The sequence below is a fragment of the Propithecus coquereli genome, unplaced genomic scaffold (genome assembly GCF_000956105.1).
Source record: "Propithecus coquereli isolate 6110/MARCELLA unplaced genomic scaffold, Pcoq_1.0 Scaffold10, whole genome shotgun sequence".
NCBI classification, from domain to species: domain Eukaryota; kingdom Metazoa; phylum Chordata; class Mammalia; order Primates; family Indriidae; genus Propithecus; species Propithecus coquereli.
Window position 1 is genome coordinate 5,636,910 of NW_012133858.1, and position 12,243 is coordinate 5,649,152.

The 12,243-nt window shown below is 47.3% G+C and overlaps 1 protein-coding gene across 1 annotated transcript in view; it reads left to right on the top strand.

The window, feature by feature from the left end:
• Nucleotides 1–12,243, top strand: part of KALRN (kalirin, RhoGEF kinase) — a 583,131-nt gene that overhangs the window by 213,903 nt on the left and 356,985 nt on the right. The window contains exon 9 of the mRNA XM_012639639.1: nucleotides 1,324–1,554. Coding sequence (XP_012495093.1) covers nucleotides 1,324–1,554 — 231 coding nt within the window. The remainder of the gene's footprint in view (nucleotides 1–1,323; nucleotides 1,555–12,243) is intronic.

A 12,243-nucleotide genomic window follows, 5' to 3' on the forward strand; every position in this document is an offset into this window, starting at 1 on the left:
GGCTATTACGTGATGGAAGGAGGGATGAGGGGAGGCTGCAAGCCCAGCAGACAGCTCCCCATTCGTCTCCATGGGGTGGGCATGGAAACACATCTCCTTCCCTGCCTTGCTGGTAGGAAAAGACGACCATTTCTGCTTCAAACCAACTCTGATTTAGTTATTAAACAAATCGATTTGGGAACTTAAAATTCCTGTCAGTTCCCCAGCTACCACTGTTTTAAATTGGAAAGATGCAGTTCTGTGGGGTACCCTGCCAAGCACTGGAAGGCCACAGGTATCAACCATGTGATGCCACTGTCCACAATTATTGGTGCCCAGGATGGTGCCAAGATTCCAGTGAGAGGAACGGGCAGGGAAGGTCACCCCACTGCTCTCAGACTGAGGGCAGCTGTTAGGGAACCCAGGAGCATGGTTGGTGTGTCCACAGTCTAAGGGTCCCTACCTTATTCTACGTGTTCTAGAAAAATGGGAAGGTCATTGATTTTCAGGAGAAAGAAAAGGGTAGCATAGAGGGAGAGAAAAAGATTTTTAAAAAAGATAAAGATAAAAGAAATTGACAAGGAAATAAAGAAGACGGGAGAGAGAAATGATGATGATGATGATAAAATTGGTAGCCAGTACTATGTGCTAGGCCCTATTCTAAGCACTCTATGTGTGTTAACTCATTTAATCCTCACCACAACTTTATGAAGTATGTACCATAATTATCCTTCTTGTAAAAGGATAATTTTACAGTATGTAAAAGTATGTACCGTAATTATTCTTCTTGTAAAAGGCAAGGAAACCAAGGCCCAGAGAGGCTTAGTAACTTGCCTCTGGTCACACTTCTAGAAGTTTGGAGCCAGATTGGAGAAGTTGAGAAAGAAATAGTGGGAGAGGACTATGGTGGCAACTGAGATTTGACTTCATTTTTGAAATGAAGTTCTGCTGCCTGACCTAGTCAGTGAGTCAGTGAAAGTATTTATCAAGTGCCTACTATGTACCAGGCACTGTTCTGGGTGCTGGGGAGAGAACAGTGAGCAAGGCAGAGTCCCTGCCCTCATGGAGCTGAAATTCAAGAGGGGACAGAGTCTCACAGACAGCTGGCCAGTCTCCAGCAGCAACTCTCCCCAGGATTCCGGATGCTCCGCCCTCCCCCCCCCAGCTGCAGGTGGGACACCACAGCAGCTCTGGCCAGGTGGCACATTCCTCGGTGGCCATGGGTCTAGAAAGGACTGAGATTCTCAGGCAGGCCTAACTGGGGACCCCTGGGCAGACCCCCTGTCTCTCTGTGCCCTGCCTGCCACTCTTGTCCCGTGCCCTAACCTTCTTTCCTTCCTGCAGGTCAGCCAGGATGGCAAGGCACTGCTGGATGTGCTGCAGCGTCCCCTCAGTCCTGGGAACTCCGAGTCCCTCACGGCCACAGCCAACTACTCCAAGGCCGTGCACCAGGTGCTGGACGTGGTGCATGAGGTGCTGCACCACCAGCGACGCCTCGAGAGCATCTGGCAGCACCGCAAGGTGCGGCTCCACCAGCGGCTGCAGCTCTGCGTCTTCCAGCAGGATGTGCAGCAGGTAACAGGCTCTGCTCCCCTCACCCGTCATCCAGCCCAGGAGGCAGACTGATCAGGTCCCTGACCTAGGGGACCAGGCCTGGGAAAGCCTGGATTGATAGAGGGAAGATGGCAACTTAGCCCCCAGATATTCCCCCAAACCCCACCGACAAAACAAAATAAAAACTGAACTTGTTGATCGCATGCCTCTTGCCTAAGTGGCTTCATAGACTGGGCCTTCTGTCCATGTGGTGTTGGAGAGGGAGACTCAGTCTCAGGCATAGCAATTCCTCGCAGTCATGTGACAGATGAGGGTTATCTGAGCACTCTGGGGGGTGGATCCTCATAAAGCGAACTCCCTTCTCAATCGGGGGTGCAGGTGGCCTGCCAGAGAAGGGGTAGAGTAGGGCACAGGGACTTTTAGCGGATTCCTTGGCAAGGTTGAACCTGGGAAACCAGATTTAAACATAGGCTGTTGTTCACTAAATGCTCTATGATTAGAGGTTATTTCTGGCTTTATCTGTTTTGTTATGTTTTGTTTTGTTTTGTTTGCATTGTTTATACCAGTCATGGCTTTTTCCCTTACCACAAATAATAAAGAAACAGTTATGTTTCTGAACATAAAAGGACAACATTGTCACAAATGCCATTGCAGATGAAGTAACCCATTCTTTTCCCCTTGTACTTTCTCTGTTTCTGTCTCCTTGGGGACCTTGGGAGCTTTGCTTAGAGGACTGATATACTGGTGGCGGTGGGGAGTTTGCTGGGAGCTGGGGACTGAGATTGAGGCTTAGTGTCCTCACCCTTTTTCTCTGTGGGAGGCAGGGTGGGAACACTTGTGCTCAAACACCCATTATCAGACTTTTCTGTGGCCACCATATAATTTGAGGATTATATATATAAAATAATGATTTACTCTCCTTTAATTTTTCTGTGCTGTTGACCAGGTATGACCCAAAAGCGTAGTCAAATATGCATGGAAAGTTGAGAGCCAACTGTGCATGTGTTTGGGGTGTTGGTTCCCTTCACAGTTATCGTTGGGAGGGGCTCCTGGTGCTGGGTGCCTGAGGCAGGCAGGGGGGAGGTAGGTGGGGCATCCTCGTCACTTTCTGTGATACCCTCTGGGAGGGGCTGGCTGTGCAGTCAGTCCAGGGTAGATGGGCCTTCAGGTATGTCCCGCCTTCTCAGGCTGCCCTAACTCCTTTGCAGCACCCCCTCCTGACTGGGGCATCTATTAAGTCTTCAGAGGTGACACCTCAGCCCCAGAAGAGATGGGCGCTGCTAATGTGCTGGCCCCAGCTTTGAAACCCTGTGGGGCCTGCCAGAAATGATAAAGCAAAGGAATCACTTGCCCACTCCTGCCATCTGGAGCCTTCCAGATAAATATATCATCCCTGAGCATCGGAGAGCATGGGGGGTGTCTGTGATCGAGACAGAGTGTGGCACCAGCCTCGGAAGACACAAAGAAGGGGCATTGCGGTTTCGGTGAACTCTCCGTGGCTCGCAGAGATGATCTGAGCCATGGATTGCGCAGCATCTGTGGCATCCTCTTCGCCCTCCTGCTGTTTCTATGGCTGCTGTCCTAGGATGGGCTCTGGAGAGCTGCAGAGGGGCAGCAGGGAGGGTGGGTGAAAGGCCTCCCCACGAGGAGGGTGGCATTCTGGACTCAGACTATTGGGGAACTGATGTTATCAGACTTTTCTGTGGCCGCCATGCCATCTGAACTAAAGCTAAGAAAAAGTATAATAAAACTACACCTGTGGCTATTCTACATCATGTTCGTAAAAACAAGAGCCTTTCTAGAATTAAGACCCTGTCGGTTTATCACATTGTTGGCACTGTGTGAAAGCAAGCAGAAGATTCTGAGGTGGGTGTGATGGGGGCTTGGTTGTTCCATGAGAATGGAATTTCCCAGGATGGTTAATTCCACTGTCCTTTTCAGGATATGTGAATATGACTTCTGGGAGCATGACTTCATTCACCCATCGTCACACCTGCTCACCCACTGTGTATCTGACACTGGGACAGATGCGAGGAAAACTGGAAAAATGAGGGCTACCAAGCCTGGTGATGGTTCTCAATTGTTCACCTGATACCCAAACAACCGTTAGTGCCTCACGTGTCTGAGCTGTGTTTAGAGGGTGCTGAACTTACACACCTGAAGGTTAGAGTGAAGGACTTGGTCTTTGGTCTCCTGACTCCCAACCATACATGAGCTTGTCCTAGTTTTCAGGATCAGACTAGACAAGTAATTTCCTGGTTCCATGCTTCCACAGTTTATTTTATATATATATATGTGTGTGTGTGTGTGTGTGTGTGTGTGTGTGTGTGTGTATGTGTGTGTGTGTATAATTTTGATGATACTTTCAACTTTACATTACATTATTTTTAAATTTTGCGTGCATGTCTCATCTATTCCATCATCTCTTTGAGAGTAGAAACCATAGCCCTCTGTCATGGGCCCAGCACTGCCCTAGGTGGTGGCACAATGCCTGGTTAGTTAGAAAGGCACAAGACGCACACATCTGAAAATAGAACAGGTCTACCAGAGCATACCAGCCATGTGCAGGGCATTAGAGTACTGATGGAACAGTCATAGGCGGAGGTGTGAGAAGTCGGAGTTGGTGTCTTGAAGGAGGAGAGAATTAATTGAACCATACAGTCTGGATCCAAGACTCCTAAGCACACTTGGATCCAGAGATGTTTGCTTCGTAGCCTACATGGGAAGCTTTGAGGAGCATGAGTGGCTATGGCAAAGCAGAACCGTGGATAAGAGCCTGGGAGTCAGACAGCCCGAGTGGAAGTCCTGTTCTGACATGTCTTGTCTGTGTGACCTTGAGCAAGTTGCTTCACCTCATGGTGTTTCAGTGTCTTCACCTCTAAGACAGGAACAATAAGAGTACCTGTCTCATCAGACTGAATGAGACAGGAATACAGTGCTTAGCACAGAGCCTGCCCAGCACATGGTACGCCCTGTGTTGTGGTCACAGCCTCTGTAAGTGGTGCTCGGGCGCCCCCTGGTGCTTGTGCTGTTGACGACTCCAGCTGATTCTCCTGTTTCTAAAATGGCAACTGCTTCATGGGGCAGCTGAGTTCCATTGCATTTAGCGATAAAAGCTCAGAGCTGCTGAGAACCTGAAAGAGCATCCAGTCCAACCTACTATATGACGGAGGAAATCAAAGCCCAGACATGCAAAGTCACTTAGCTATAATCACACAGCTAGTTAGCGGTAGTGCCAGGACCAGAAGCTAGGTCTTCTGACTCCTAGTTCAGGTGTCCTACAGAAAAGCCACACAACAGATTAGCCAGGGAGACAAAGAACAAGAATGGGAAGAGAGACAGGAAGCAACATGCATACTTGCATGGAGGAAGAAGACAGACAGACACAGCCCCAACAGGGAGGAGAGGGAGGGACAGAGTCATAGACAATGGGAAAACACAAAGGGCAGAGAAATAGACATGGCTGAGGTGGGAAGAGAGAAAGGAGGAGGAAGATGGGGGGAGACAAGAAAAGGATGGGGGCTCCTGCGAGGGGAGGGAGAGCGAGCCTGCCTCTGCCTGCCTGGCTTCTTGCCGGTTGCCATTTCTGGGGGTGACCTTTGCCCAAGTAGGAATACTTTGCCCTTTAAGGGCTCAAATCAGAGTAAAGCAGAGAGATGTAAACCAAAGATAGATGCAAGTAAAAAAGAGAGTCCATTAAACATCTGCAGCCAGGGATGGCCTGACACATCACCTCTGTGGCACCTTCCTCTTGGGTCCCAACAGGTGCACTCTCAGCTTTCTCTTCCTTGCTAGGCTGGGAGATGATGGAAACAAGTCTTAAGGGTAAAACTGGAATTTGGATCCATTAAGCTGAAGAAAGACATGGAAAGGGCATTTCTGCCTTACTCCTGCTAGTGGAGTAATTTTCAGCACTATTATTTTTCCAGCTCAGCATTGAACAGTACTGAGCAACAGCCGAAAAAGCCCTCCATAACAACAATGTCATCTGTCCACCTTCAGGCTTTTGTTCTCCCCTAGCTCCTCTGGCTTCCCATGTACGTAAAAGGGCTAATTTCAAGCCCAGATAGATCTGACTCGTGGTGAAAAGAACAAGGAATAAATAGATTCTTGCTTTTTCTGGGAGATGCAAATTCCATTCTATTTTTTCTTAGCCAGAGCAACTGTTTTCAGAGCACCCCCTGCAGGCCATCTTGTTCTGCCTCCCCTTCTTCCTCACCTTCCGTTTTTCGCAAGAATAAATGTATAAAGTATTTGGAACAGCATGCAAGGCCCTGTGCTAGGAGTTTGCAGTTTCTGCCCTCGAGAGTAGACACATACACCTAAGAATATATTAATGGCATATGGCTATCTAAGTTTAGGACCAAAGAAGCAAAATAACAATGAGCTGGTGGAGTCGAGCAGAGAGTTCCCTCTGGTTGGGGTGGGATTTGTGCTGGTCCTTGGAGCATAGGCAGAGGAGATGGGTGGTGGTCTTGGTAAAGGCCAGAAAGCAGAGAGCTAAGTTATAGGCCGGGGACAAGGATGAGGAAGTCTAACTGGATGCCCACCCCTGGCAGTGACAGTGGGAGGAGAGGCTGGAAGACTAGGGAATGGTCTTATTTGCGTGACTAGGGCCATGACACGTTTGAGGCTCCGTGTCTTCCCTTAAAAACATTGTCTTATTTTTAAGCAGTCTGCTCAGCTAAACTAGTAAGGGGCAGTGATTTCAGAATTTATCTAGTTTGGTGACTTTCCATTCTGAATTAATGAAAATTAATATTAAAGTCCATAGTTCCTGTACGACAAATTGATCACACCTGCTTCTGTCAGTTTTTCTGGAGCTTCCTGTAGAAAATTATAGCTTTTACTATGTCAGCTCTTGCTTGCCAAAGAATATCTGAAAGAGATTTGAGAGTAATTTTTTAAAACTCCAGATAGTCGCTCTTTTACCAGCTGTAGTGACTATAGCCCCTCCATCATCCTAAACTGGTTTGGTCATTGTATAATCCAGTTGACAGCTTTGCATAAAAAAAGATGAGCACTTTGGGTTGCTTTTAGAATGATTAGTTGTAAAAAAGTGACCAGAATCATGATGGGTCTAGAAACCAACTCTTTGTTTATGAAAGAAGGATTAAAGTGGCTAAGAAGGAAAGGCTCAGGGCATATTCTGTACCGGGTTAGATCAGAGAAACACACAGGGGGAATCATCTTCAAAATTTGAAACAGATGGGTTGCTTGATGAGTACGTTGGGAAGCGGATTCAAACATCAGACGGATAGTTGGATTCCAACCCTGAGATTTCGTTCCTAGAATTAAATGTGTCTATAAAAGTTACATTGTTCAAAGCTCAGGATTCATTATCTTTGAGTAAATATGATTGAACATCTGATCCCTTCCCTTGCCTTTTCTTGTTTAATCTTCCAACACTATAAGGAAGGTGATAATTTGGTCCCCATCTTTCTGGTGAGGAAATTGAGGCTTAGAAAGGTTAAGTGAACTTGCCTAAGGTTACACAGCTAGTGGCAGATTGGGGATTCAGTCTCAGATCCACCTAATGTCAAACTCCATGTTCTTAGCCTCTCCGCTATGCCATAGGCACTGTACTGAGTGTTGGGAATAAGAGAGACACAGTCTCTGCCTTTGAGAAGTTTATAATTTAGTGCTAGAATATTACTGATCAAAGGGCCCAGGTAGATTACTTGGTCCCAAAGGATGAGACTTGCCTAATGTCATATAGCTGCTGACAACTGAGATTGGTTGTCAAACTACCTGTTCAGTGAGATCCACAAAGACAGTCCAACTCATACCCAAACACCATTTTCCATACGTCTCATCATTTTAAAATTGCCCTCTGTAGCTATTTATCTCTAACACAAATCTCCCTAAAACAGACACTGCCCATTTTTATTTATTTTTCACAATCATAATTATGTTAACCCAGCATTATTGATGCTGTTCTTTGGATCATATATCTTGAATAATATCCATCCATTTGCCCATGGGTTTAATTACAAGTTTTAAAGTTCCCAAGTAAGTTTTTTGATGGTTATAATCCAGCCATTCATATGTTTTCAAATAGCTAATAGGTGATTCTTTGGGCAGGGTTGAGACTCCGCCGAGTTGGAGCAGGTAGGGAGAAGAGAGAGGGAGGCTCCTGCTTTTAGATTGGAGTGAAAGAGAGGGGGGGCACTCCATCCTTCTCCCCATAGTGGCGGGCTAGTACTGAGGGCTCTGGGTCCCAGTCCTCTCCAGTATTCCCTAGCCTCTGCAGGGCTAGGGAATGAGCTAGAGGCTAGCCTCTGGCACACTCACACCCTTCCTGCCCTGGAACCTCATGGACTTCTAGTTCCATGGCTCCCCATTTCCAGGTCCACACCCCAGCCCCGCTATTCTCCGCCCTACTCTCCTGCCTGCCTCTCTTTCCTTTTCACCGTGGCCTTCTCCCTTGGTGTTTGCTTTGGTGTTTACTTTGATGTTGTGGATGCAAACTCCGTCCTGACTGAGGAGTGGTCCTTCCATGGTGAGCATCTTCCAAAGAAGGACCTGGGCACCTCGACTTGGAAAGGGTGGGAGGCTGGGGAGGCTGGGGAGGCAGTGAGAGGATGAAGTCCCTTCCCAGGAGTTACTGAGCCCCAGACTTTTCTTGATATACAGCAACTTTTAACATCTTTAATGCCCCCAATTCCTTTTTTATTATTACGTTAATGAGTGAAAAGACAGTCACCATCCAGGGTCACTTCTTTCTGATAACCCCTATCCTTAGCATGTCCTTGATCTCAACATGCAATTCTGGAGCCTTGAATGCCAGGATAAAGGATAAAGGATAAAGGATAAAGGATTCATACGTGATTACCAATAGGGAGCTACTGAAGGATTTTGAGCAGAGGAGACATGTGCTCAGAGGAAGGCTGAGGTAATCTGGTGCCAGTGGGTGGGCTGGGTCGGGGTGGGCAGAGATAGGGAGCCACAGTCATGGTGTGGGGCCACAGAGCATGAAGTAGGGCAATGGAGCAAGTGTAGATTTGAGAGCATTTGTGAAAAAAAGATTATTAAAAGTTGCTGTCCATTTTGTCATAGAAAATCAGTGAGGTGTCACATATGAATATGTAACTGTATTTCTCAAATTGTGGTCCTTGCACTCTTGGCATTAAAATTATCTGGGCAAAGTGCAGGGCTTTTAAAAAATGAATTATCAAGCCCTGTTCCACACCTTTTGATTCAGACTCTGAGGATGAGGTGGTACCTGTATTTTGAAAGGAACCCCAGGTTCTAAAGTTCAAAAACTCTGACGAGCCTTTCAAGCCTTACTGATGAGAAGTGTGGTGACTCCATCAACAGGCATCCAGGCCCCAGGGTGAGGAGAGTCTCGCAGGGAGGTGCCAGTTACCCAGCCTCAGCTCTGTTGGGAAGGCACAGGTGTGGGCTGGCTGGGGATAGGGGGGCCCAGGGCTGGGGGCAGCTGAGGCCCTCATCCCACTTCTACCCAGCATCAGATCTGTCAGGAGACAGGATTGCAGCTCCCAGGGGAAGGAGAGTCCATAAACCAGCTAATGAGTCTCAGCTGAGCCCTCTCAGAAACATGATGTCTTCTGCCACCATAGCAAGACATTTATTTTGATCATATGTGTTCTAAGAAGGGACAGAAAGTGAGCTGCCAGTAATTAGGTGTCTCGTAGTGTGCCTGTGTGCTCTGCACTCGCAGCCCGATGTGGAGCTGGGTGGCATAGGCAGCGTCTGAGCCGCCCCCCTTCGGAACCAACGCTCAGTGTGCTGTTCGAGGAGACAGAAATAATGATTTGATGGCCTCTCCTGGGTGCTCTTACACATTGTGTGTACTTGAGCCTTTAACAGAACAAAATGTCTTGCAGACTCCTGATGGTGCGTACGTGCTCCTTCATTCAGCTCAGAAAACAGCCTTCTAAACAGGAACGGGGTGGGGAGCTGGGGGGAGGGAGGAGGTAAGAGGGAGGAGTTCTTCAGTGTACTTAAAACATCGAGCATCTTGCTTGTTTTACTCCATGGATCAAATTATGATACGAACTGAATAATCCATTTCAAATAAGATGATTTATCAGAGAGAGCCAGATGAGGGATCAGAGAGTTGGGATTTTGATTCCACATATGTTTGCAAAACATCTCCATTTCCTTTCATGGTTTTTGCCCTTTATCACACAAGATGTTCCCAAGTCAGATTTGTTCAGTTCATTTGTCCATTTATTCAGCAAATGCTCTTTGAGAACACAGTAGTGAACCAGAGTCCCTGCCCACATGGAGCTTACATTCAGGGGGGTGGAGATAAAATAATAACAAAACCAAACACGTACATAATATGTCATACGGCAATGGCTGGTGCTATGTGGGTAGAGAGCTGACTGAGTGAGCAATGGGATGTGTTTAAGAAGAGGTCCCTGGCGTGTGGGATGGAGCCTATGAAGTTCTCAAGACCAGAATTGTCTCTCTTTAACTCAGTTGCATTCATGGCCACTATTCAGAGATGTTAATAGTTCTCTTCTGAAGGACCTTTTCCCTTCTCCTTGGCAGCTAGAAAAGACTGTCACCTGTCTTGAAAGGCATTCCATCTTGATCGTATGCTGGTTGGAATAAACATAATTAGATGAGGAAGAAAGGGGGTGATTAGGGAATTACGCATAATGGCTGTTAGATTGGCTCCCAGATCTAGTTCAGGATGTGAGTATCTCTTCTGGAAAAGACTGTTCTGGGAAAGGACTAATTTCTGATTGAAAAGTCAGGGCAAGGGAAAGGAGAAAGCTTTTCAAGCTGCTACAAGACTGACTGCTGTCGTGGGCGAGGAGTCCGGGCTTACCTGCACTATTGTTCCTGGTGACAGGGCTGTGTCAGGCCTATTCCTGAATGGGTGGCGCAGCTTCTCTCAGGACAAGCAGGGCAGGAGCATCAGCCACATATGCGCTTGGCAGTTCATTGTGTGTCTTCTGAGTGAGGTGCTGCATGGTGGAGGAGAGGCAAGTGTAGGATTCAAATAGTGAAAACCCGTATTCCTTTCATTCCTGTAGGAACTTACTTCCTGCCAGGCGGGGCAGTGGAGAGGGTGGAGACACAAAGAGAACCGAGTGCAGACTGCGAGGTGGAGTTACAGTGGGAGTGTAGCATGGGAGACATTCACCCAAGTCCTGTATCAGAGGGATCAGTTTGAGTTCAGTTCAGTTAAAAGTGTATTAAGCAACCATTCTGTGCTGAGCACCATGCCATGTCCTGAGATTACACAGAGCTCAGGGTCCAGTGGGAGAGCCAGGCCTGTGGGCAGTAATTGTGGTCTGAACAGAGTCAGAGAAGACCAACAGCCACCCCGGCCTGGACGGGTCGTTAAAGAGTAAAGGCTTTCCGTAGCCGGGGATTCTGAGCGAGAGCTTAAAGGATGAGTAGGAGGCAGCCTGGGAAGTGGGTACAGGGAGAGAAAGGATATGAATAGTTCAAGTGAAGGGAAAAATAGTGAAAACAAAACTCAGGAAACGAGAAATGGCTTTTAGGGTGTTGAGGGGTGAGTGAGGCAGGAACTCACTGGAGGTGGGGTTATGGGGAGCGGCCACAGAGGACTTTGTATGTCGGATTAAGGGGCTGCCCCAAAACTATATCCCAGGGAAAAGCCCTTTCAAGAATGCATCAATTAATTCCATTTAAGTCTGAGGTTATGTTTTGTAAATGGATTTGGTGTCCCTAATTTTTTTTATTATTAGGATCCAATTATATTAACAATTTATAATTTATGTTTAAACCTTAGTGTATAAATTACTTCCTTGAAACCAAAGGCACATCTTGCCAGAATCTGATTGAGAACCATCATTTGGTGCTGCTTCCCACTAAAGTTCAGGGACACAACTGTCATTTATGAAAACCAGAGCGTAAGTGTGGAAAGAGAAAGAAATCTTCAGAAAAATCTGTCCTCTCTTTGCTACCTCTCACAACCCCTTTGCTTCTGTACCAGTGACTAGTTCCACCTTCCACCCAATTATTCAAGCCATGCCCCTGGGGGTCAGACTTACAACCTGCCCCTACGTCACCCCCACACCCAGTTACCAAATCCTGGCGATTCTTCCCCCAACCTGTTTCTGCACAGACTCTGCCATGGGCCCTGCCTGAGCCCCCATCACCTCCTGTCAGAATTTCTGCAGAGTTTCTTCCCAGTTGATCCTCCACAAAGCAGTCAGAGCACTCATTTTAAACTGAGCATCTGACGATGTCTTTCCCCTCGTGCAACCCTTCAGTGGCTCTCAGGACGAATGCTAGAATCTCCCACTCAGCACACCAGGCTCACCACGACCTGGTCCCTTTTCTCTGGGCCCATGTCCTACTTATCCTTACTCAGGCCATACTGGTCTTCTTAATTCCTAGCTTGGTTAAGTCCGACTCTCTCTCAGATCTCAACTAAACCTCACTTCAGAGATACCTCCCTGGACTCCCCAGCTAGGGCGTGTCTGCTATTGGCACTTTTCACCTTTGCAATTAATGATGAATTGTGTGATTTAGCATCTAGTGCTTGTTGCCCCTGATAGACTGAGTCCCCATTCGGGCCATGCCTGCCTTGTTTACTGCCGCATGCCGCTCCCCCCACCCACACACACACTCAGGGCTGCTTTAGTGCCTGGTGCTAAGGCACAATAAGACTAATAAGTAAATGTCTGTCTGAAAATTTTTTTTTTTGTTTTTGAGACATAGTCTCACTCTTTTGCCTGGGCTGGAGTGAGTGCCATG